The sequence below is a fragment of the Carassius auratus genome, chromosome 15 (genome assembly GCF_003368295.1).
Source record: "Carassius auratus strain Wakin chromosome 15, ASM336829v1, whole genome shotgun sequence".
Taxonomy (NCBI): Eukaryota; Metazoa; Chordata; class Actinopteri; order Cypriniformes; family Cyprinidae; genus Carassius; species Carassius auratus.
The window spans coordinates 1,661,912-1,688,027 of record NC_039257.1 but is presented as its reverse complement, the minus strand read 5'-3'; the positions used below and the strand labels follow the sequence as shown (position 1 = coordinate 1,688,027).

The window sequence follows — 26,116 nt, the reverse complement described above, 5'->3', positions numbered from 1 at the left end:
ATTATACTTTAAAATATAATTTATTTCTGAAATGCACAACTGAATTTTCAGCATCATTTCTCCAGTCTTGCTGAAAATACAGCTGCGCATCGTATAAATATATTATATTTTAAAGTGTATTAAAACAGAAAACCAGTATTAGAATTTGAAATAATATTTTATAATATTACAGTTTTATTCTGTTTTTTATCAAATAAATACAAAAACAAAATTAAATAAATACATTCTTAATGAGCACAAGAGACTAAAAAAATAAATAATCATAAATACAAATTAATTTACTGATCCCAGCAGTGTGTATAGATAACATTAGTGTGATTTTTCAATGTGTCATGCAGTATGTGAATCTTTTTTTGAAATATTTAAAGGGCAAAATAAATATTTTATTTATAAAATAAATAAATAAATGATTTTTTACACAATGTATGTATAATTTTTTATGTACATTTCAAAGATATCCAATAAAAATAATTTGTAAAAAAAAAAAAAAAAAAAAATGTATTTGAGATGTACTTAAAAGTAGATTTTTTTTTTTTTTTTTTTTTTTTTTGCCGTATGAGAATTGATGAAATGGAAAATCAGTACAACACATGATGTGTTAGAAATGGAGTCGAAGCGATGAATCATTATTAGACTGTAAGAGACTGTTGGCAAATGGAGTATCAGAGCGTTACATAAGAGACTCCTGCGGAGACACTACTGATCATCCACCAGAAACAAACCCCCAGAAAACCCACTGCAATCACACAACCCTGTGGACCATAGAATGAAGTGTTCAGAATAGTGTGTTGCTATGTGTGTTTTAAAAAAAACCACAGCAATGTGATAAATAACATTTTAATCAGCTTAGATATTTTCTTACTGGTCCGAGTGAAGAAAAAACATTTAAATATATTTAGTTTCATATATATATATATTTTAAACATTTACAAAAATTGCCAAAAAATATAACTTTGATAAAATATTTATGTTTAAATTTATTTTCGGGCCATTAATTATTATAATTTTTTTTTACAAATATTTACTTTTTTTAAAGCATTTGATACATATTAAATACATATTTATATATTCCAAAAACACATATATTAGATTTGAAGAAAAACATCATTTGTTTTCTATTCAGACTGCAGTTTTTCTAAAATGTTAACACTTTGAACGCTAGTCAGCCTATACTGTAAGATTGGAAATGTATTTTCATGCCCTTACACAAGTTGAAATTAAATAAATTTTCTCAACCATATATTTCATTGCATTTGACTGTTAACAACATATAATTCAAATATTATTAACTCATCGTTTCATCTCTTGGTCACGTCCCAAAACCATTCAAGCAGGTGGTTATTAAGCCTCTTATTAAGAAACCAAAACTAGATCCTAGTGAACCGGCAAATTAATGACCCATTTGAAATCTTCCATTTATGTATAAAATTTTAGAAAAAGTTTTGTCTGCTTAATTGTACTCCTTCCTGCAAAAAAGATCTTTATGAATAATTTGCACAGAAACTGCACTTGTTAAAATTACAAATGACCTGCTCCTTGCGTCAGATCAAGACTGCATCTAATTTCTAGTCTTACTTGATCTTAGTGCTGCGTTTGACACCATGGATCATTGATTACAAAACTATACAGGTATTCAAGGGCAGGCTCTAAGATGGTTTAGATCCTGCCTGTCTGATCGCTACCATTTTGTTTACTTAAACAGGGAATCGTCTAATTCATCACCAGTAAATTATGGAGTGCCACAAGGATCCGTCCTAGGTCCCCTTCTATTTTCAATATACATGTTGCCCCTTGGTAATATTATTAGAAAATACTGAATAAGCTTCCACTGTTATGCTGATGATACTCAGCTATATATCTCAACGAGACCAGATGAAACTTAAACTAAACTAAATTATCTAAACTAACAGAGTGTGTTCAAAATGTAAAAGATTGGATGACCAATAATCTTCTATTAAATTCGGATAAGACAGAGGTATAACTTACTGGATCAAGAATATTTTGTAGATTACAATCTGCATCTAGACGGATGTACTGTTACTTCCTCTACAGTCAGAAATCTGGGTGTTATATTAGACAGCAATTTGTCTTTTGAAAATCATATTTCCAATGTTATAAAAACTGCATTCTTCCATCTTAGAAACATTGCCAAGCTACGAAACATGTTATCTGTTTCTGATGCAGAAAAGCTAGTTCATGCATTCATGACCTCTAGACTGGACTATTGTAATGCACTTCTAGGTGGTTGTCCTGCTTCGTCATTAAACAAGCTACAGGTCGTCCAAAATGCAGCAGCTAGAGTCCTTACCAGGTCAAGAAAATATGATCATATTACCCCAATTTTACAGTCTCTGTACTGGCTACTTATTAAGTTCCGTATCAGTTACAAATTATCATTACTTACCTATAAGGCCCTAAATGGTTTAGCTCCAGCGTACCTAACTAGCCTTCTACCACGTTACAACCCATCACGCACCCTAAGGTCACAAAACGCTGGACTTTTGGTAGTTCCTAGGATAGCAAAGTCCACTAAAGGAGGTAGAGCTTTCTCACATTTGGCTCCCAAACTCTGGAATAGCCTTCCTGATAATGTTCGGGGTTCAGACACACTCTCTCTGTTTAAATCTAGATTAAAAACACATCTCTTTCGCCAAGCATTCGAATAATGCATCTCATAATTTTGTGACTGCAGTTGCATATTATCAAATGCACATATTCATTCTTTTGCTCGGGTTGAACACATCATTTTTTTGTTCAGTTGGAACAGCATCTACACTACTTTTTTTCTATTATGTTCTCTGTTTTTTGTAACTAAGAATTGCAGAAGCTTTATTATGCAGCATGAAAAGCGCTATACAAATAAACTTGAATATATATATCTAATTTTAGTTTGAGTTTTAGTAATTTTAATGTGCTTTTGTCATTTGTTTTAAAATGTTTGTTTAGCTGTAATTCATAATTTATTTAGCTATTAGATGTAATTTATGTTTAGTTCAGTTTAAGTTTTATTTTAGTTATTTAAGTACTTCAACTTAAATGAAAACCAGAAATAATTTCTTAGAAACACACTTAAGGTCTTTGCATAAAATTTACATTTTACTTTATTTCAGTTTTATTTCAGCTAACAAGAATTTATGGTTTTACTGTTAACAATAACAACCTTAATCTTATAATAATTTTATAAAATATGTAATCTTAACAATATTAACCGTAAACCTTAATTACAAATAAAAACCAAACCAACTATAAAATATTTAATTTCAGCTGCAGAGGCAAACTTTTTCCAATTTCATTTAGTTTATGGTGTTTAATGTAATGTGTGTTTGTGTGCATTAGAAATAATATAAGTATGATTTTGAGCATATGTGTGTGTGTGCATGAGATTGTGTGTGTGTGTGTGTGTACACTAGTTATATTGTCAAAATCTGATGGACTATAACCCATAATTTCTCAGTGAATCATAGATCTCCATGGTAACACTGGAACATCTGAGAACAAAAGTGGCCCTTATTGAAAAACTGAAAGTGCTTGACATTTACCGAACGCAAGGTAACCAGGACAAGCAACAGAAACATTACACAGAGACAAAGAAAGAAAAAGGGCCATTCATTTCGTTTTCACATTAGTGTTATTTTTTCTTGATGTAGACAATATCACACAGTGATAATTCAGAGACGGAAAGAGAGAAAGAAAGCAATAAACAAGCATCTTGTGAACGAACCACAGTGTTACTCACTTACTTCAAATTCACCGCAAAAACCACACGTACAAAAATAGAGCAACTCTCCAAAAGTCCTTCGAACTGACCCACATTTACAATTCACCAACACTAGATCAACATTCATTGTGTCCGTCTGAGGACGAAAATGCTTTAAAACAGGCAAAAACAAACATTCCATTTAATAATATAATCAAAATTTATAATAATAATAATAATAATAGAAAAACAGCATAACTTGATCGTCGGTATTCTTAAGCATTCTTTGTCATATAAACATTCAGCATTCGTCCGTCTCTTTGTAAACGACGGTAAGTTTTTGACGTAATCAGCAAGCCATGCCAACCAGGGACCGGGGAACAGGCATCATGTGATCAAGACCCAGAATGCAATGGGGCCTGACGTCACATGAGGAGCGGGAAATGCACAACAGCCAAATCCACAAACAGTGCGAAACAACTGGACGTCCAGGACTTCACGCTCAGTCTGGCTCCTGCATGACACATGCATGATAATTAGGGCGACGTCAGTCTTGCGTTCCTCCATTTAATTGTCAAGATGCATTTTTTTCATGAGCCTGAGAATGAAAGATTCATTTTTTTTCAAAAGAGAAGCAGCAACTGGCGCCCAAAATGTAAATAAGTGGGTGGAGCCCATATGCAAAACCAACAGGTGGAGTCCAAATGCAAATAAGTGGGTGGAGTCCATTTGCAAACCAGCAGGCAGAGTGGAATGCAACTAAGTGGGCGGAGCCTGAATGTAAACCAGTGGGTGTGGTCTGAATGCAAATAAGTGGGTGGAGCCCATATGCAAACCCAACAGGCGGAGTCGAAATACAACTAAGTGGGTGGAGCCTGAATGCAAACCAGTGGGTGTGGTCTGAATGCAAATAAGTGGGTGGAGCCCATATGCAAATCAACGGGAAAAGTATGAATGCAAATCGAAGGGTGGAGTCCGAATGCAAATAAGTGGGTGGAGTTTGAAAGAAACATGCAATGTTCACTGTTCTTCTTGCTCTTCATCCACCACGTCGTCTTCATCGAGTGAGACGATGCCAGACGAAGCCACATCCGATACCTTCCTCCGTGTGGAATATTCTGACGGAAGGCAGACTCCGCCCCTGCATTCCTTACAAGGCATGTCCTCTTCTTCGAACGTCTCGGAAAACGTTTCCAAGCAGCAGGGGGAGTGGCCTCGTCTGTGCCCCGCCCTGTGTAGGCGGGCTAACAGTAGCTCCTCCCCTCCCTGAAGAGCACCGAGTATCTTGGCGGTGATGTCGGAGGCAGGCGTGTCCGTGTGACGCCCGAGATCCCGAAGCAACGGGTGTCTCTCGTCCAAGCTGCACATGCTGGAGCAGAGCGTGTCTGTTGGTGACCCCGGTGACCCCACGGGAGGTGAAAGGTCACCGCCCACACCGCTCTCCGCCTCACACAGGCCACGCCCCCGCAGGTGAGCACGACACACCTGAGTGTGCAGGAGATCCCGCAGGTAATGAGGGTACGAGGACAGATCTGTGAGGAGACCAGAGGTGCATTAGAATCATTATTTTTTGGAAAACAAGATTAATTTAGTAAATTACTATTAATTTTACTATATATATACACACATATATATATATATATATATGCAAATTCTAGCTCTACGTGAGATGAGCAGCTTCACTCCCTCCACTATCTCTCTACAGTCTGATGCAGAAGAACACATTAAACTTGCAGGAGAAATGAATGCTTGGATATCAAATAGCGCCAGAGAGCAAAACGAGAGAGAAAGAGAAAGAGAGAGAGATGTTTTCTAAATGAAAGTAGGGCACTAGGACAGTAACGTCTGAGCTGCAATTCTACATTCAGTTTGACGGGGAGAGAAGAGGAAAAATAGATAAAAGAAAGAACGAATATAAAGAGAAGCTGCAATTAGATCGGTGCAGACAAAAGAATAATGACTAACTTCACATGCTTATTAATAAATACATAATATATCTATCTATGATTATAAAATAATTACAGCTATATCAATCTCTCTACTTATATGAACAAATAATGATTGCATTTATATAATAAAAACAATATAGAAATATACTAAAAATACAAAAATATTTAACACACAGCATAGAATTAATTTAATATCAATTTATACAATGATTTCTAGTTTTATCATTATATGTTTATATTGCAATTTATTATAACATATGAAATAAATAATATTATTTAAATAAATAATTGAATGGGAAATTTCTAAATAAATGCAAAGCACATGCGCACAACAGCATCAACACACAAAATCACCATTTCAGAAATTAACCCCTTCATACCCTATATTTTATACCATGACACATGAATAATGATTGAAAATTAATAGCAACTTGGTGCATCATTAAAGAAATGAGGAATCCGTTTTATAGTGTGTGTGTGTGTGTGTGTGTGTGTGTGTGTGTACCTGTGCTCTGTGTAACAGGCTCGTTTGCAGGTAGAAAATCTTCATCATAAGAATCGTCGTTAGACTCGTCACCATCCACTGAAGACCAGGCGCGAAGCTTTGCCTCCGCGATGGCAAACTGCTCTGCCACTCCTGATATAAAGAGACAAAACACATCATATTTACATCAGATTTACCCTGGATCACACACTACAGTCATTTGATCAAATGTAGCAGAGGGTGTGATGCGTCGCCGTGGATACAGGAGTGCGTTCTTATTGGCTGCCACACAGAGGCCAGGTTTGATTGACAGGTCATTTAAATGCAGCATTACCTAGATGTGAGGACATCACAGGGGTGTCCTCGATGAGACAGGAAGTGACCTCACACACACACACACACACACACACACACACACACGCACACAGTTCTGTTCAGACACATTCACATGTAGTGTGTGGTGACTGGGTTAGAGAGCCAATTAGCTAATTAAGGTCTCTCCATGTCTTAATTTATTGACAGGACATGGTTTTATTTATCACACACGCTACATAATCGCATATCTGCATACAGTGAAAAATTGAAATATATGTACAATAAAATAAAGTAAAAATAGTACAAGCTGAGATATAAACAATTAAAATATGGGGAAAAAAATAAATAAAAAATAAAATAAATGTTTTAATAAATAATATTAAATATAAATAAAACTGCAAATAAAAACTCTGAATCTCAGTAAGGGCAAAACAAAATTCAATTAAAAAAATCAATTAAAAAAATCAAAATAATTAATATATATATATATATATATATATATATATATATATATATATATATATATATATATATATATATATATATATAATTTTTTATTTATTTTTTTCTAGTAGGTGTTGGATAACAATTTTTATTTTGTTTAGATATACACAATATATACAACACAAAACATGTATTTTCATTATCATATTTGTGCATCTTCAGCTGAATGCGTTTTATAATCAAGAGAAAACCGCTTTAGATTTGATGTTAATATTTAATTTTAATAAATGCATTAGTATTAAAAAAAATTACAGTGCTTCATTTTGCATAAAAATGTAACTGTTTGGTTAAATGAGTTTGTGTTTGGATGGCAGTGCTAATTGGAAAAAAAGTGTCGAATCGATTGAGAAACTAAAACCTTTCCTCCGTCAAAAATCCCCATCATTGGTTGGTCTTTGCTTGCATTACTTCATCGATTCATCCTTCCATTCATCTTTTACCCTTTGCTGAGGGCTTGGTCAGCACACACACACACACACACACACACAGAGTTTTGGCAAATTTCCTAAAGTTCAATTTTATCCACAGAGTCACCGAAAGAGTGTTTCTGCAGGACGGACAGTACACACACACACACACACAAACACACACACAAGGACATTCACAAACCTTAGCTGTAAGTGAACAATCCTCACACACACACACACACACAAATACTTGAATACTTAGTCACTGTATGAAAAGGACAGAGAGAGAGGTGAATGAATTCCTCTCAGGTTCGGGTCATAAATCGTCATGTCGTTGCAGGAAAACCGCTTCGTCACAAAGTATCCTTCAGAGGACAGACGAGCCTCTTGGGAAAGGTCAGAGGTCGGATGTGAATCGTTTAAAGAATTGTAAAGGAAGCAGAATCGTTAAGCAGACGTGAGCCGATACCTCATGAGCTCGATCATTAATCTGATTACTCATTAAAGGAACAGGCTCTCAAGAGTTATTTCTGTTGTGTGGTTTGTTAACGAGGTCAATGCAGCATGATTATTTACGATCTCATTTTCTTTCATCGATAACGTTTATACATTTTAAAGATGTTTTTATCCAAGGCACCTTTAAGGAATTCATTTGATCCGTTCCTGCATTCAGTGAGAATCAAACGCATGACTCTGGTGCCATGCTTTAGGTTTGAAGAAGCATTATAATATAGGAAAAATAAGTAAAATGCATTAAAATCAAAGAAAAATAAATACAGTTTCAATAGATACAAAACTGCAAATGAAAAAAATAAAAATAAAAGGCATGGATGGGAGAACTCATGAGCTTGATTTGCTGGTCAGTTATTAAAAATTACAAAAAATAAATAAAATGCAAAAAAAAAAAAATATAAATGAAAATGTAAATGAGTGCAAAACTGCAATACAGAACAATAAAATATATTAAAAAAAAGGAGCGCTTTTCTTTTTTGTATTTTTCAGTGTGATCAACATCTCTCACACAGTTTCCATTAAATTAAATAAATTAATTGGAATAGTGCGCGAGTACCTAAATTGGGATGCATTGAGAAGAAAGGACGTAAAAAAGTATTTACAGGTTTTCAAACAGCCGTTTAGATGTTTATCAAACACCACCAAATACTTAAGTACTTTATATTAATCTTCAAACCTTATTAACACGTACAAATTTTCACATTTTAATTTGAACTAAAACGATCCAAAACAGGGCTGTTTGGCTTTTCACAACATGCCGTTTTCTGACTAGTACAAGTAAAAAAAAAAACATCAAAAATATGCATTAAAATGTTTATTGCACCTCATCTATTTGCTTCTGTAGATTTCAATTACAATTCATAAAGGTTCATCTACCGTTTACATGGTTTTATTATCTATTTTTTTCATTTGTAGATCTTGTCGATTTAAGTGCTGTCAAACGATTAATCATGATTAATCGAATTCAAAATAAAAGTTTTTGTTCACATAATATATTCATGTGTGTACGGTGTATATTTAAATACAAACAAATGCATGTATATATTTAAGATAAAAATATGTTATGTGTATATAATAAATATATTTCTATAAATATAAACATGTAAATATTTACTAAATATATACTGTATGCGTGTGTAATAATATACATAATAAATTTAAACGTACATCTATAATGTGAACAAAAACTTTTATTTTGGATGCAATCAATCGCGATTAATCATTGCCCAGCTCTATTTTTATTTATTTATTATTATACAAGTACAGAATGTTACAATGTTTAAAAATACAGAATCCCATGGAACAAACATATAACATATAAATAAATAAAAAAAACAGGCTAAGTGACAATATTTACAAATGCTAAACAATGAATCACAAAAAACGTACAATATTACAAGTGCATTCTGATTAGCTCATGTATTTGCATTCATGTGTGTGTGTGTGTGTGTGTGTGTGTGTGTGTGTGTGTGGGCATGTTTTTGTATCATATCAGGACACAACTCTGTATAATGACATGGGTATGACACAGGTATTACAAGGAGAGGGAGACTTATGAGGACATAACCCATGTCCCCATCGTTCAAAACACTTATAAATCATACAGAATGAGGTTTTTTGAGAAAGTAAAAATGCAGAAAGTTTCCTGTGAGGGTTAGGGTTAGGTGTAGGGTTGGTGAAGGGACATAGAATATACAGTTTCTACAGAATAAAAACCATTACACCTATGGGATGAACACACTTTACACAAAAACAAACATGCGTGTGTGTGCGTGTGTGTGTGTGTGTGCACATGTGTAGGGTGGGGGATGAAGCATTCAGATGCCTCTTTAATACCTTCACATGCCTACACTACAGCGGTCACTGACCTGCAGCGAATCGTGCCTCCTGCTCGCCCTCGGACAGATGTGAGTACGATGTGAGGTGTGACTCGAGGGCGACGGGTGTGTCGCTGGGTTTACACCAGCCCTTCCACTCGATCAGGTGAGCCACGCGGCCCTGCGCCATCGCCGTGGGCTTCGTCACATGATCTTTGACCACCTGCGAGAAACCTGAACACACACACACAAACACACACACACACACACAGGGGTCAGTCACCCGAACGCTGCATAATACATTAGGAATAATCCAGGTCACGCTGTCAATCAGTATGACACAAAGAACTCGTCACGTGCAATAAAAGCATGTGTGTGTGTGTGTGTGTGTGTGTGTGTGTGTTTACCGTGAAGATCTCGTGAGCTGTGATCTCTTGTATTCACAGTGTGTGTGTGTGTGTGTGTGTGTGTGTGTGTGTGTGAGGGTCATGTTTTGTGATCTTTATGGAGACCTAATGATCTGAGCACAATACAGCATCTCAATGGAGACGCTTCACCCTCATCTATTGTTATTTGACATCATTGCTGTACCTTTTATTACAGCATTAAATTACCGTGTTAACTATTGACAAGGTTTTTAAAAAGGTGCATCACCTACAACAGGAACTTTTGGATTACATTAACACTAATCGGCATGAAATTAATGCATTTTCGCTCAGAAACTGCAAGAAACACATTAAATTTAACATGAGCTTTTGAAGCAGAAAAACTGAAATGCATTATCTGTTTTATTAAAGTTACTTTGTTATTGCATTCGTTTTGGAGGCTGTGCAACTGAATTATATTTGGTTACAGATTACAAACACAGACATTGCATATATTCCTGTAAATAAACATGCACATATTTAAATAAATATGCAAGCAGTAATGTTCGGGTGTATGATCACAAATGTTGTCAGAGAGACTGCGATCTTTACCGTGGAGTGAAGACCTGGCCAGCGCTGCGATCTCTTGAATGGTGAGAGCTCGTCTGGATTTGGGTAACATGTCGCTACCGTCCTCAACATTTACCTGAGAGGAGAAGATAAAACACTGAGTAAAAGCTTTAAAGAGGAGGTTACCTTCAAATGGCTTCATTTCATTAACAAAAACTGTTTTTCCATTCTGCATTTATTTTCTTCTCTTGTTTGCTTCCAAATCTAGCCGTCTAATAAATCTGGCATGGTATATTATTAATATTGCTGATGCATTCTCTTGGATAAAAGCCAATGCAAAAATGCATGCATGTATATGCAATTCAGTTTTAGTTGGTTTGTTGTATTTAAATGCATTGCCATATCAGCTTCACATGACAGATTTAACAAAATAAATACAAGTATAATAAATACAAATATTTTCTAAAATTCAGCTTAATAAAAAAAAAAGATAGATTTTGTATGTACACAGCAAAATATTTTTGAAATCCGTGATCTTTCAATCGGTTTTATTTCTTAATTTTAGTAATTTTGTTGTGTCTTTTTGCTTTTATTTATATTTTTAATTACAGTTTTAGTTATTTTCGCACATCAAGTTAAACAGATTTAGCTTTCGATACTAGCTGAAATACTTCATTTAATTAAAGTTCAAATCTGATTTCATTTCAATTAACAAAAATGTTAGATGGTTTTAGTTAACTGTAATAACCCTCAAGTCTCAGTGATCTTCTGGTCTGTAAATACGGCTCTGGTTTCTCCTTCAGTGTGCGTCTGTGGGATGGTTTCTGCTGTTTTCTGCTCCAGCAGATGCATCTGATCATTTAAAGAAACCATAAACGCTGCACGTACACACTTAACTTCAAGGCTTAGTAATGTGAAACCTCTTATACTGAGAACTAGTAACAGGTTGTTGATATTCCAGCTAAATCTTGGCCTAGAAGTGACGATCCCTCAAGAGCAAAGCTGCATTCTAAGACCTTCGTGTCTCATCAGACCGTGCATGAGGTTACAGTGTGTGTGTGTGTGTGTGTGTGTAAGGTCACATGTGTCTCTGTGTCTTTAATAACTGCAGCACCTGGTGTGTTTGAACCCTTCTCAGTATGTATGAGTTTACTCACGAGGGTAAATGCATTAGCCGGCGCGTCATGGAACGGTTAGTTGAGCGGACGGCAGAATAACAACAGATAGGTATTGAATTAAAAAGCATTCGAGCGCCGTCCCCTAGAGCTCTTGACATGCACGCTGATAATTCCCTACATGAGCTGGAGGAAATAACAACAGCATTGCAGTCTACACACACACACACACACACACACACACAGAGCGCTGCAGAGCGCGTCACCTACTGCCCTACTGAACACTGAGATTCAGTCCCTTAAGAGCTCAAGCCCAGGAGAACGGCACAAATTCAATGAGCTTCGTACAGCAGGACTCTGTTACAGAAGATTTGCCATTTTCCAGTCGTCTTGTTTCATAAAACTACAGCTGATGACCTCAATAACACAATGACATCGACCACAGCCCTGACACTCACTACGATAGAATAGAATAGAATTGAATATAATGCAGAACTTCCCAATCCCAATCTAGCCTAGATGGAGAAATATAGTTGCAGAGTGGAATAGAATAGAATAGAATAGAATAGAAGGACTGCAGTGCAGTAATAACAGTCTAGAATACATTTTGAGAATAGATGAGTACAGAGGAGTATAATAGAACAGTGGAATAGAATGAAATTAAATAGAATAGAAGGACCGCAGTGCAATAGAAAACAACAGTTTAGAATAGATTTTGAGAATAGATGAGTACAGTGGAATATAATAGAACAGTGGGATTGAATAGAATAGAATAGAAGAATAGAATAGAAGGATTGCAGTGCAATACAAGACAACAGTTTAGAATAGATTGAGAATAAATGAGTACAGTGGAGTACAATAGAACAATGGAATAGAATAAAATAGAATAAAAGAATAGAATAGAATAGAATAGAAGGACTGCAGTGCAGTAATAACAGTCTAGAATACATTTTGAGAATAGATGAGTACAGTGGAGTATAATAGAACAGTGGAATGGAATGAAATTTAATAGAATAGAAGGACTGCAGTGCAGTAATAACAGTCTAGAATACATTTTGAGAATAAATGAGTACAGTGGAGTATAATAGAACAGTGGAATAGAACAGAATAGAATTGAATAGAAGAACTGCAGTGTAGTAGAAAATAACAGTCTAGAATAGATTTCGAGAATAAATGAGTAAAGTGGAGTATAATAAAACCGTGGAATAGAATGCAGAACGTCATTACATTAGAAAAGAGCATGCCAGTCTAGCCTACATGGAGAAAATAGTAATAGAACAGAATAAAATAAACCTGAGCTGAATAGAATGGAATAACCACAGGGCAATAACAGTCTAGAATAGAAGGTGAGAATATATGAGTGCAGTGAGGTATAATAGAACAGTGGAACAAACAGAACAGTATAGAATAGAATAAAATAGATGTAGAACTACAGTGCAGTAGAAAAGAACATGGCAATCTAGCCTATATGGAGAAAATAGTAGTAGAGTGGAATAAAATAAACCAGAGCTGAATAGAATAGAATAGAATAGAATAGAATAGAATAGAATAGAATAGAATGACTGCAGTGCAGCATAACCTAAATTAACAGTAGAATAGATGGAGATTATACGAGTAGAATAGATACAAATTTTACAAAGCAGAAAATAAGACCAAATGACTGGAATAGAGAATATAACAGAATAGAATCAAATAGAACAGATTAGAAGAACCTCTAGCTCTAGTGCAGTAGAACACAGCAGCAGACTAGAATGAAATAAAACAAAGCAGAAAATAATAGATTTGAAGACGACACTAGAATAGGAAGACTGTAGTATAGTAGAAACAATCTAGAGGATAATATATAATAATAATAATAATAATATAAAAATTACAAACAATAATTCTGTGCAGTGAATCAGAAAATAACAGCCTTGATTAGATGGACAGTAGAAAATAATAGAAAACAATAGACCAGATTAGCCTAGATGACTAAAAACACAATAGAACAGAATGACTTCAGTGCTGCTAGAATAGAAGAACAGTAGAATCAAACAGAATATAATAAAATAAAACTAAGGAAGAATGGAACGGAATAGAACAGATCAAAGTAGACTACATCAAATCACAGCAGACTACTCTCCTCTAGGACAGTGTCAGACTGAATCTTGACTTCTCTATTTGCATGCAAAACAACCCTCTGAGCACACACACACACACACACACACACACACACACACACACACACACACACACAGGTTTCACAACAACAACAAACAGACAGTAATTAAACATGAGCGCTTTGAACAGGAGCCTCATCCGTCAGTCTGTCTGCGAGGCTGGATAACACACACATCTCATCATAAGAGCGACAGACAGCGATCGACGGCATTCCCACACACACACACACACACACACACACACACAGACTGAGCAGTGATACCGGCTCTCCGCTCGCTCCACACAGGAACAAAAGCTTCTCCATGGAGTCTGTCGTCAGAGGCATGCCACGTCGCGCTCACACCTCGTTATTCCACTGGAGCTTAGAAGGAAATGAGCATTTCTATAGCAACCAGTCGCCATGGAACGATTTCTCCAAGGATACGGCGGGATGGATGCTGGATGACGTCACATGCAGCACGTTTGATCAGTGTTACTGTGGCTCTCTCTCATTAACACACACACACACACACATTCCCCATGATGACACCTGTCTCTCTCTCTCACGAGACCCACAATTCCTGCCGAGCTCTCCCTGTGTTTGAGCATCATCGTACAGTTTATATGTGATGTACTATAGAATTTATTCTTTATAACAATGGCAATCTTATTTTAGAATCAGAGTATGATAAAAATATCTTATAGAATTTAGAAAATATTTTATAGATTTATCATTTTTTATTTTGTGTCAATTTATTTAAAGATTTTAATTTTGTTGTGCATTTTTGCTAATTATATATATATATATATATATATATATATATATATATATATATATATATATATATATATATTTTTTTTTTAGTTTATATAATTATTATTATTTTTTTTTAGTTTGAGTTATTTTGGTGCACCACAATAAACTTAATTGAAATTAAACATGTCTCCTTTGCAACTAGCTGAAAAAAAAAATCAGTTTAAGTTTTAAAAGATTTTATTTCATTCCATGTTTATTTCAACTAATAATTTGTTCAGTAGTTTTAGTTCTAGTTTTAGTTTCCAGTAATAGCCCAGATCTGTGGTTCTATACTAGTGGGTTGTAGGTATGGTAAGAAAAGAAAATGCTAAAAACAACACTAAATACACATAATTAATACATTTGTAATTAAATAAAAATTTAATTTAAATACAAAATTAATATAAATAATTATTTATATTTATTTGTGTGCGTGTGTATATATATATATTTTATAATTACATAAAAGCATTCTTGATATATAATAAATTAAACTTAAACTGTAATAAATTTGAACTATATAAAATATAAAGAATAACATAAAAATTAAATTAATTAAAAAATAACTTTTATTATTAATAATACATTTTTAGCAAATTAATTGCTTTAATTGAAAACAATGCCTACACCATAGAGAAAGCTCTGACAGAAATAAACAAGTATGAATTAGTGTATACATTAACGCATGCAACAAACTTAACATTTGGATTTAGTTAATATTTTCCTAGCTTAACTGAAATGAGTTTCAATTTCCCAAAACTGAAATTCATACGAGTTGCATCATAAACTTGATTTTTTTTTTCACCAGATAATTCAAGCAGATCAGTTTCACAAATGACCTAAAGTCAAAGGATTCTGAAAAACACATCAGTGCAGCAATGCCATGGATTCCGTTCCGAAAAACCACATTAAGAACTAATTACTTATTACTCAGAATGACTCATGAATGATTAGAAAACTAACTAGTGAACATTTAATGAAACTCAGAGCGAGGAACCGAGTCTAGTGCAATTGGCCCTCTAACGAGTTGGATGATCGGGTTAATTAGGTCATTATCAAGCCGAGGAAAGCTGAGAAAATCATTTTCTGCTCAGAACACAGAGTCAAAAACTCTTAATCAGATCCGATCTGACAGAAAAAGCGCTCGACAGCGTTTTGCTTTCTTCAGGCGACTGCGCAGCCACAAGTGAGGACGTCTGAAGACCGCTAACCACATAATGATGACAGAAATAGCTTGTGAATGGCAGGCCTTGGAGCGAGACGGAAGAAGCAGGATCCGTGGCCCACTTTCTAATAACACAGGGCTTCTGCAGAGTTTAGAAAATCAAGTTTAAGAGTTTTTAAGACTTGCAAAATTAATACAGAATGCCGTTACAGAACAAACCTATATAATCCCAAATTAAATCAAGTATCTCAAATTCTTTCACTGGTTTAAAAACTCAATATGCATTTTATCTAATATTTACATATATATATGAAATTGGCTTCTGTTCTCATATATAAATGCACATTAAGTAGAAGTCAATATTAATTTCACTTATATGGTAATGTGTTTCTGAAGAAAGGCATTAAATAAATACATTATTGTGGTGCTACTAATAAAATCTGTGTCAAATAATGATTTGAATCTCTCTTTTATTTTCCCCCAGAGAGATTATAAAAGTTTACAGTGATTTAAATGCCAGATTTTTACAAAAATACAAATAACCAGGAAAAAATACACCGGGACTCTTATTTTGAAATGTATCTTATCTGACATTTTTGATTGCTCACTCAAAAAGATGAAAAATATGGGATCCAAAATACCAATATGAAAAAAGATTTTATACATATTAAGGGACTTTTAAATAATAAACAAGCCCAAAATATACCGGGACTCTTATTTTGTAATGTATATGCTTTACTGTTTAAGCTGCTCCTTCAAATTGATAAGAAATATGGGAACCAAAACACAAATAATAGGTTAACTAATAAGACTATATCCATATTAAGGGACTTTTCAATAATAAACAAGCCTAAAATACACAGACTCTTATTTTGAAATGGCTAAGCGTTGCTAGTTCTGAATTCTCGATCAAACTGGGAACTAAAATACGAACAGTAACCAAACTAAAAACTCTTATTTTAAAATTGCTATGCTTTACTACTTCCAGCAGCTCAAAGAGGAGAAATGTATGAACAAAAATACCAATAATAAAAAAAGGTTATGCATAATGACGTATTTTTTAACATCATAAACAAGACCAAGATACACAAGGGCTCTTATTTTGAAATGTACGATTTGACTTTGAAACATTTCCTTAAGATCACCATTAATCGCATCCAAAATAAAAGATTGTTTACAAAATATGTGTGTACTGCATGTATTTATTATGTGACCTATAAATACACAAACATGCATGCATATATTTCAGAAAAATATATTGTTTATACATTAAATGTATTTATATATTTAATATAAATAATGTGAATATAAATATATACATGTAAATATTTTCAAAATATATACTGTGTGTGTGTATTTATATATACATTATAAATAAACATAGTACACACAAAAATATTGTCTAAACTAAAACTTATTCTGGATGGGATTAATCATGATTAATCGTTTGACAGCACTAATTATTAATTTTATTAAGCAACACAAACCCGTTTCTTGATTTGAAACAATATTACATGCAAAAACTAAGAAATAAAATTTTCTATTATTTATTTTGTTCAGGAAAAAAAATGGTCTGGCTTTAAACTTGAAAGAAATAAACATTTATCGTGATAATGATCGATACTGACGGATACGAATAGCGATTATAATCACCTAGCCATACCAGAGAGTGACAAAATTAATAGCCAATGTTTAATTTTGTGTGAACTGTCCCTTTAAGAGTTTTTTTAGGGGCTGCAGAAACGCTGTGAGAGGAGAGGAAGGGAACGCTGTGAAGTAAAAATGGACATGGAACAGATTGAGAGGAAACTTTGGCACCTTGAGGAAACGGTCCGAGCGCCCAAATGTCGCGCCCAGGCCGTGCGCCAAACTGGTCCGTGTGTTGCCCAAGAGCACCAGGTCAGAGCAGGAACTCCTCGGGCTCCAGTCCACACGCAACCTGTCACCTGCCACTGTTTGGGGAAGAGAGGATGAGCGACTCACTACTGCCACCTACTGCCCTGGAGACCAAACCCTGCTGCACGACAGCCACACAACATCTGACCGCTATTATATACAGAGATCTTAGAATATATTATATATACACATTACATATATTAAAAAAGTATTTAAATCATTAATTAAGAAAAAAGTCAATCGACTTATATAAATAGTGTGACCGGATGTTTTAATTTAAAAAAAAAAAAATGTTTTAATTATGATAAAAACAAAACTGAGCATTCTCCTATAACACAAATATACACAATACAAATCCGCATTTATTGCAGATATTTATTGTAAAAATTGTATTTTAGTTCCATAACATATCTGATTGCTACTGGTATACTGTAAAATAAATAAAAATTAATATGAATTATTATTTAAAAATATTACCATATAATTAAATTTCAACATTATAATCTTATTTATTTAGATATAATAAATTATAAAATAAATATAAAATGCATTATGAATAATTAATTTACTACTTACAATATTAATGCTACATTGCTCAAATTTTATTAATGTACATTATATATACATATATATATATATATATATATATATATATATATATATATATATATATATATATTCTGTGCAATTTAGGTAGAATTTATTCCAGTTTATGTGAAGTTCGGACTCATCTGATCAATAAGAATCAGGGTCATCTGGTCTCTCTAATGCCTTCCACAGCAGAAGAGCTGAAGTGCTTCTCTTACGCTCTCGTGCATCAACATGCAGTCAAGATGCAACATTAATACAACCTACACGGCCAGTGCGGTGCTTTCTCTGAATGTCTATTACACACAAACATGCAGAAATGATCTAGAAAACTCTGAACTGAATGACTGGCTTGATGCATCCGATGCATCAGTCAATAGTGCATCAGTTTAGTTGGATGAAAAAAAGACCAGCATTCATTCTTTTCATTCAGTCTTTTCTTTCACTTCATGCACCAGGCTTTTCTGACTCGGCACACGGATCGAGGCTTAACTTCACCGAAGAAATCACTTCATAATGTGAAAAATATCACAATATCAAATGCAATTGTTTACAAAAAGACACACAAATGTCTTGAAATGTGACCCGAGTGTGTTTTCATGAGATCGAATCTATAACTCTCGCGTGGTCTCTCTGAAATAAGAGCGAGATCACAAAGCTGTTTCTGATAACATTGAGGCTGATATGATCTACAATAACAGCAGCGGGACTCCTCTGCGGGAAATCAACAGGAGCGTTTAGTTCTAGCTGAGTGACCCACAAACAAATCAGACACAGCACAGAGGTCTTCAGCAGTAAATACTCCAATCCAGTCCATCTGCTCGATAGAGAGGAGCTCAGCGAAGCGCTCGACTCTCCGTCCTTGTCCTGAAACTGTCCCGAAAACATCCCCTGACCTCAGCAGAAGTTACAAAGCATGGGCAGATCTGATGTAATCTCAGCTTGACACGCTTATGCTTTGAGAAGTCAATTAAAAAAAAAAAAAAGACAAGGAGAGAAAACCAACCTGTTATAATATATTATTATTATTATTATTATATATTATTAGTATTAATTATTATTTATATTATATATATATATATATATATATATATATATATATATATATATATATATATATATATATATATATATATATAATAAACCAGTGATGCCAATAAAAAACATTTATTGTAAGTGTACTGTAATTCTTTATGCATGACTGGCAAAACAATTAAATTAATACGAAAATATATGAATTAATATATATTATTAATAGCATTATCATTTTTATTAAATCATTTTTTTATTTACATGTCATCATAAAAACAAAATTAGTATTAAAGCATAATGTTATTTCGAAAATATTTGATTGCTATTGGACATTGTATAAATAACATTAAATATACATCAACAATATAAATATAGAACTCTATTAATTATTATATGTAAATATTATTTTAATATTCAGTTATACAATACTAATATTACATTAATTCAAATATTACAATATTAATACATTTAGCTTATTTACATCTTTTGTAAAACTAATTATCAAAATAAAAATTCTAATTTTCATAAATGTGTGTTTGAATCAGATAAAAAAAATTAAATCAATGTTCATAAAAAAATATAAATAAAATAAAGCTATCTAATTGCAATGGGATATTATAAAAATAAATATTAAGTATATCAGCAATATAAATAAAAAAAGATTGTGCATTATGTAAATATTAAATTAATATTACAATATGAATTATATTGTGCCATATTATATTGATTAAAATATTAAGATATTAAAATATTAAATTAAAAATGTAAATATATACAATTATAATTTTTAATTTAACAATTTTCACTAAAAAATTTAATGTGAAATACAGCTTTTTGTATTGACTAAAATAAAATATTATATAAACATATGTAAATATCTCATTTGTAAGTATCTTTAGAGTTAAAAAACATATTCCTCTCCTACTTTTTGACACGTTTATGGAACAAACAAGGAAACAAATATGACCTACTATAATCATATTGGGGTTTGTAAAGTGATGCAATAAAAAAAAATGTTTAAATGTTGGTTCTACAAAGTACCTTTCAGTGATGTTATGTTTGTTTCTTAGTATGAAAAACATTTTAACCATCTGGAGAACATTTTCCATTTTAAAGAACCCAAAAAAGATTCCATGGATTTTGAAGGTGTTTCACATTACACCATCAATGCCAATAAACAACCTTCCCTGTAAATGTTGTGAAACGTGATCAGTTCTCGCTCCCATCTGAAGCCAAACCTTAACCGGCTCATTTATCAGCAATTAACAGGACAAGGCTGACGCTCCGGTATCCTGATGATACCTCATTAATAATTACAGCACCAGATTAACACGTGATTTTTGTGCAAGGTGAAAATAAATCTGAGGCCATTTGTTCGGGACTCTCAGAGTGGAAAGGTGATGGATTTAGTTTTTTCCGTCCTCACTTCATGTACAGAACCTGAGGAAAACATGGACATTCTTCATGATGGAAGTGTATGGGTTAAACACTTTTTGAATTCTCAGTAATGTCATTTTACATTTTACAAAATTACATAACATTTAAATGCAATGCATTTTTTTTAAATTTTGGAATAAAATATAAGGCAAATTTAATACGGAGCATTGCATGCATTTTAAACACACACGATTAGACTATCTTTTCCCAATTATTATAATTTGACAAATAACTGCTTGGTTGGAAATTATGCATTCAGTTTTTTTTGGTAAAACTTTAAAATAATGTTCTTTAACATTACTTCACAATAATAAAGAAAAAAACTTCTAAATCATTTCTAAATCATAGTGTTAATGTTAACTGCTAAACATTTATACTTAAAACATTACATAATGGTAAATTAGTCACGATTAATCGCATCCAAAATAAGTCTGTTGACATTATATTTTCTTAAATATGTGTGTGTATTTATATATGCATAATAAATATACACAATACACATACATGTATAATGTAAACAAAGACTTATATTTTAGATGCGATTAACCGCTATTAATCGCGATTAATCGTTTGACCGCACTACTAAAGATATAATGTGTGGTGTAGATTACACTAACATTAGGCTGTTTTTAGCCATATACCCTGGAGTTGTTTCACTTTCTCCGCTATACAACTAAGTAAATGAGTGAATTCGCAGGATGATAGTGCATCAGCGATCTCACAAGCTGACGATATACGATGATATGACTGGAGTATCACCCAACATTACTGTACAATGTAGTACATTTAGCATCGCCTCCAGCCGAGGATGTAGCCTGTGATGAAGGCGCGCTATTGATTAATGCAGATGCATGCGGAATGTCCTATCAGTGTCTTTGAAGCATGCAAATCTGCCATGATCACTGAAAACCAATGCATGCATGCACGCACTCGCCAGCGAGAGAAAGCCTGCATCTTGTGCACATCTCTCTCTCTCCCTCGCGCGCGCGCTCTAAGAGGTGTGTGTGGGCTGCAGTCGGACTCGGGTTTCACATACAACGCTCTAATGCCAGTTGTTTTTCATGCTCGGAGGAGAACAGAGCGTGCAATTCTCACCTACTGGCGTTCTGGACGCGGCGCAGCCCATAATTAGGTAATTAGGCGACCAAACGCGAACTGTGAACTGATTTGAGCCGCATGCATGCTAAGAGACAGCAGAAGCGCTTGCGTAGCCTTCTCTCCATCTCTATTCCTCTCTTGCTGCTCTCACAAACAATCAGTGTGCGCTAGTCTGACAACTCTAGTCCTGCGCTGAAGAAAAACCAACACACACACACACACACACAGACTAAACCGGTGATTCTCCCAGGTGCAAATGGTTTAAACTGTTGTGCATTATTTCCATGTTGCATTTCTGCAAACACAAACATACTAAAAACATCTGTTCGCCTCAAATATGTAGACTAAACCAGCGTTTCTCCCAAATTGAAAGGCGCTTTAACTGATGTTTTCCACCCATTTATGGACTAAACCAACTGTTTTTCTTTTAAAAGCTCATTAAAATTATGGTTTAGAGACTATAAAGCATCAGTTCTTCCAGATGCAAATGGCTTAAACTGTTGTTCTCCACACATATATGGACTACATTTCTGCATACACACTAAAAAGTTGTTCACCACAAATATAGACTCTAAACCAGTATTTCTCAGAATGCTAATGAATTAAACTGGTTATTTTAGATACATATGAACAAAACCAGCTTTTCTACCAAATGCAAAGGGTTTTAACTGTTGGGTTCCGCACGTACATGGACTAAACTACAGTTTCTCAAACACAAATGCACAAAATATTGTTCAGTCCAAATATATGGACTAAAATGGCTTTCTTCCATTAAAAAAATGGACTAAAACAACTATTTTCCAGTTAAAAACAAGAAAACTGATGCTCTTAAACATTTACAGACTAAACAATTGGATTCTTTCAGATGAAATGGTTTACAATGTTGTGTTCCGCATATATGGACTATACTGCATTTCTGCAAACACAGTCAAAATAACTGTTCGCCACAGATATACAGACTAAACCATCTTTTCTCCAAATGCAAACAGTCTAAATCGTAGTTCTTCCAAACAAATATATGAACAAAACCAGTTTTTCTCCCAAATGCAAAGACTACAATAGACTGTTGTTGGTGACATTTATACATGACCAACATTTCTGGGAAAAAAAAACAGACCTCAGCATGTTAGGTCAGGCCACACCTGCAGCACCTCCATCACACTCAACACGGGTGTACCACAGGGCTATGTGCTGAGCCCATTCCTCTTCTCCCTCTACACCCTCTACTGTAGGCCTGTGCATGGATCCATCTCCATCATTAAGTTTGCAGATGACACAACGGTGATTGGCCTCAGAGACAACACTATTCATCCAGAGAAAACACGGTCTATGTCGAGCTCGCAGCATTCTTAAGGACTCCTCTCACCTTGACCATAGACTGTTTAACCTCCTGCCCTCCAGGAGTTGATTCAGGAGTCTCCTGACAAGGACCAGTAGACTCAGGAAATGATGTCCATAGTACTGCCTTATCTGTATATTTATTGTACACTTTGTAACATATTGTAAACACTGTGTGTGTATCCTGTACTCACTGCTTATTGCACTTGTATGTTAACTGCATATCGTTGCTTTGTACCTTACATGTGCAATGACAATAAAGTTGAATCTAATCTAATCTTATCTAATCTAATACTGCCTTTCTTCCAGACACATGTGGACTAAACCAACTTAAAATGACACTCCCAGACATATACAAAGGTTTTCCCAAATTCAACAGATTAAACCAGCGTTGCCCCCAAATATGAGCATTTCTCCCAGATGTGTGGACTATATAGACTTGTTTGCTACATACAGACTAAACTGCTTTTCTAACAGACACATATGAACAAAACCAACTAGTCCAACAGTTCTTAAGAAGCCAACCTGATGCTCTCTCAAACATATAAAGACTAAACTGTGGGTTTTCCCAGACAGGTACAGACGAAAACCTGCCGTTCTTTACAGTTACAGACTCCTTTTCTAGAAATAGGACTAAACTGCCAACCATACATTCTATGGGTCAAAATTAGTATTATTTTTCTTTTATGCCAAAAAGCATTAGGATATTAGGTAAAGATCATGTTCCATGAAGATATTTTGATATAATTTAATAAGATATAATTTCCTACAGTAGATATATCAAAACTTAATTTTAAATTAGTAATATGCATTGCTAAGAATTAATTTGAACAACTTTTCTTTTTTTTTTTGCTCCCTCAGATTCCAGATTTTCAAATAGTTGTATCTCAGACAAATATTGTCCTCCTAAAAAAACCATACATCAATAGAGAGAGGATTTATTCAGCTTTCAGATACTGAAATAATTCACCCTTATAACTGGTTTTGGGTCACATAAGCCAGTGAACATCTGTTCTACTAAATATAGCATCATATTAAATATAGCTACAAATTACATGTACATCCGATATATAGCTACATATTATATAGCTATTATGCAGATGTGTATACAGAGCAGCTGTTCTCCACACATTAACAGCCTAAACCAGCTGTTTTCAGAACAAATAGCTACAGGCTGTTCGTCCTTGACCGCGACTAATAAGAGAATCACCAAAGAATCTGACATCACACTGAAACACGGTTTAATTCAATCATAACATATCTGGTATATAATAATATATAGAGATAGAGAATCTCACTTCTAGAGGGGTGGATGGACAGCGCTTCTCTCCTCTCATTGGCGTCTCGGTTCCGTTCAAACACACACCGGACCCGGTCCGTGGCGAGCTGGAGGCACTGGAGGCTGAGAAACACATGCGGAAACCAGCTTTATAAGCGAGCCGCGGGATGCGCAATGAGCTATGATTGGACAGATCCTGCGCTGACCCCGCCCACAGCATCTTGATGGAACGCGTGGCTGCGGGAGAAATAAATAAAAGCGTGATTACTCAACTATAGGCTGCGGACAAAATAGTCTCCAGAAGTGAGATAAATGTGACACAACGTCCCTGTAAATGGATGGATGGACAGACAGATTGATTATAGCCTACACACACACACTATATAGGCTAGTATAAATGTTTTTGTCATAATTACCTTTGAACGGTTTTAAAACACGACAAGCTGATACCAATGTCTCTATAAAATCTGTGTGTGTGTGTCATATTTTGATCTTAAGTCAGCAAGTTTTTCCTCGATCCATCTCTCAGTCTCTCATGGGGAAGCTATAATCTTCATGTGTGAACACTTGCTCGGGGTCTCTGGAGGGATCGTAGATGTTCGGTTTGTTTACACCGGGATAAAAGCGCTCGATCTCCATCTTCTCTTTGATACGGACGCGTTCGGCTTCTCTGGGAATAAACCTCATCTCTGTATTAACCACAGGGCGAACAAGACCGCAGATTTCCCTTAAAGATGTTGATGCTGCAGGGGGAAGTATCTTAAATAATATAGTTCTGATAAAAAAAATAATGTGTAGGCTATCCTCTTTTAGATTTGTAAAGGAACATTGCAAAAACACAGATTGTTTATTTTTATGCGCATCGGAAACATGAGTAACACTTATGCGCATGCGCAGTTGTCCAATTACCGCGTTCAGAAAAAAACTACCGCGATAACCGGAGCAATCGGAGTATAATCGTCCTTTTTGCTTTAAAATAAGTATACCAGAAGACATGCTAGAATAGTTTTTTCTTCACTTTTTCTTATCGATCAAATTAAGGTGTGCATATCCCCTTTCAATCCGATCGTAATTTAAATCAAATCAAGCTAAATCTGATCGCTTGAGATGTTTAAACAAGGCTTTTTAATCCAGTTGAACCACAGGTCTGATAATTATCATCAATTACAGATTTAGACACTCAACACACCACTTACATCCGATTTATTCCATAAACCCATTTTTTAGCATTAGCATTGATTTCCACAGGTCACTTAAAAGTAAAGGGGATTTTTTTTTTTTTTTTTTTTTTTGAAGAGCAGTCTAGAAGTAAGCCCTTCTCCAAGGAAATAGGGAAATACCAAATATTCTAAGAAAAGACAATGCAAGTCATGTTTTAAGGCATTACGTTTTTTTTTTGTAGGCATTTGCATTCTCCCTGCGTTATATATAAATAAATAAAAAATCACTATATAATAAAGAAATTAATAAAGAAAGCGATGCAATAAAAACTATTCTATAGTTACCATTTTAAAATATTTTAAGGTGCATTACAGTAGAACCCAGGTTTAAACTGTCAACAATCAAAATCTAAAAACAAATTATGTTAATGAATAAAAATATTAAATTAGTA

The 26,116-nt window shown here is 34.3% G+C and overlaps 1 protein-coding gene across 3 annotated transcripts; it reads right to left on the bottom strand.

The window, feature by feature from the left end:
• Nucleotides 1–3,609: 3,609 nt before the first annotated feature.
• On the bottom strand, nt 3,610–24,679 carry fam131ab (family with sequence similarity 131 member Ab). 3 transcript variants are annotated; one of them, XM_026281607.1, is made up of 5 exons: nt 24,524–24,679; nt 10,664–10,757; nt 9,738–9,920; nt 6,152–6,283; nt 3,610–5,229 (listed from the first exon to the last, which is right to left on the bottom strand). In XM_026281607.1, the coding sequence occupies exons 1-5, from the start codon at nt 24,638–24,640 to the stop codon at nt 4,718–4,720; spliced, it is 1,038 nt and encodes a 345-aa protein (XP_026137392.1). In that variant the 5' UTR covers nt 24,641–24,679; the 3' UTR covers nt 3,610–4,717. The 3 variants fall into 3 exon arrangements, with proteins under 3 accessions (XP_026137392.1, XP_026137393.1, XP_026137394.1); XM_026281608.1 differs by lacking the exon at nt 24,524–24,679 and adding an exon at nt 14,159–14,353; XM_026281609.1 differs by lacking the exon at nt 24,524–24,679 and adding an exon at nt 11,370–11,555.
• Nucleotides 24,680–26,116: the final 1,437 nt, after the last annotated feature.

Bases quoted from the DNA above. Each gene is read 5' to 3' on its own strand.
- fam131ab (XM_026281607.1), bottom strand. From the start codon at position 24,640: ATGTGTTTCTCAGCCTCCAGTGCCTCCAGCTCGCCACGGACCGGGTCC. The intron at 9,921-10,663 runs GTAAAGATCGCA...GTGTGTGTTCAG, and splicing joins GGCCAGGTCTTCACTCCACG to GTTTCTCGCAGGTGGTCAAA. The intron at 5,230-6,151 runs GTACACACACAC...GTCTCCTCACAG, and splicing joins GCCTGTTACACAGAGCACAG to ATCTGTCCTCGTACCCTCAT.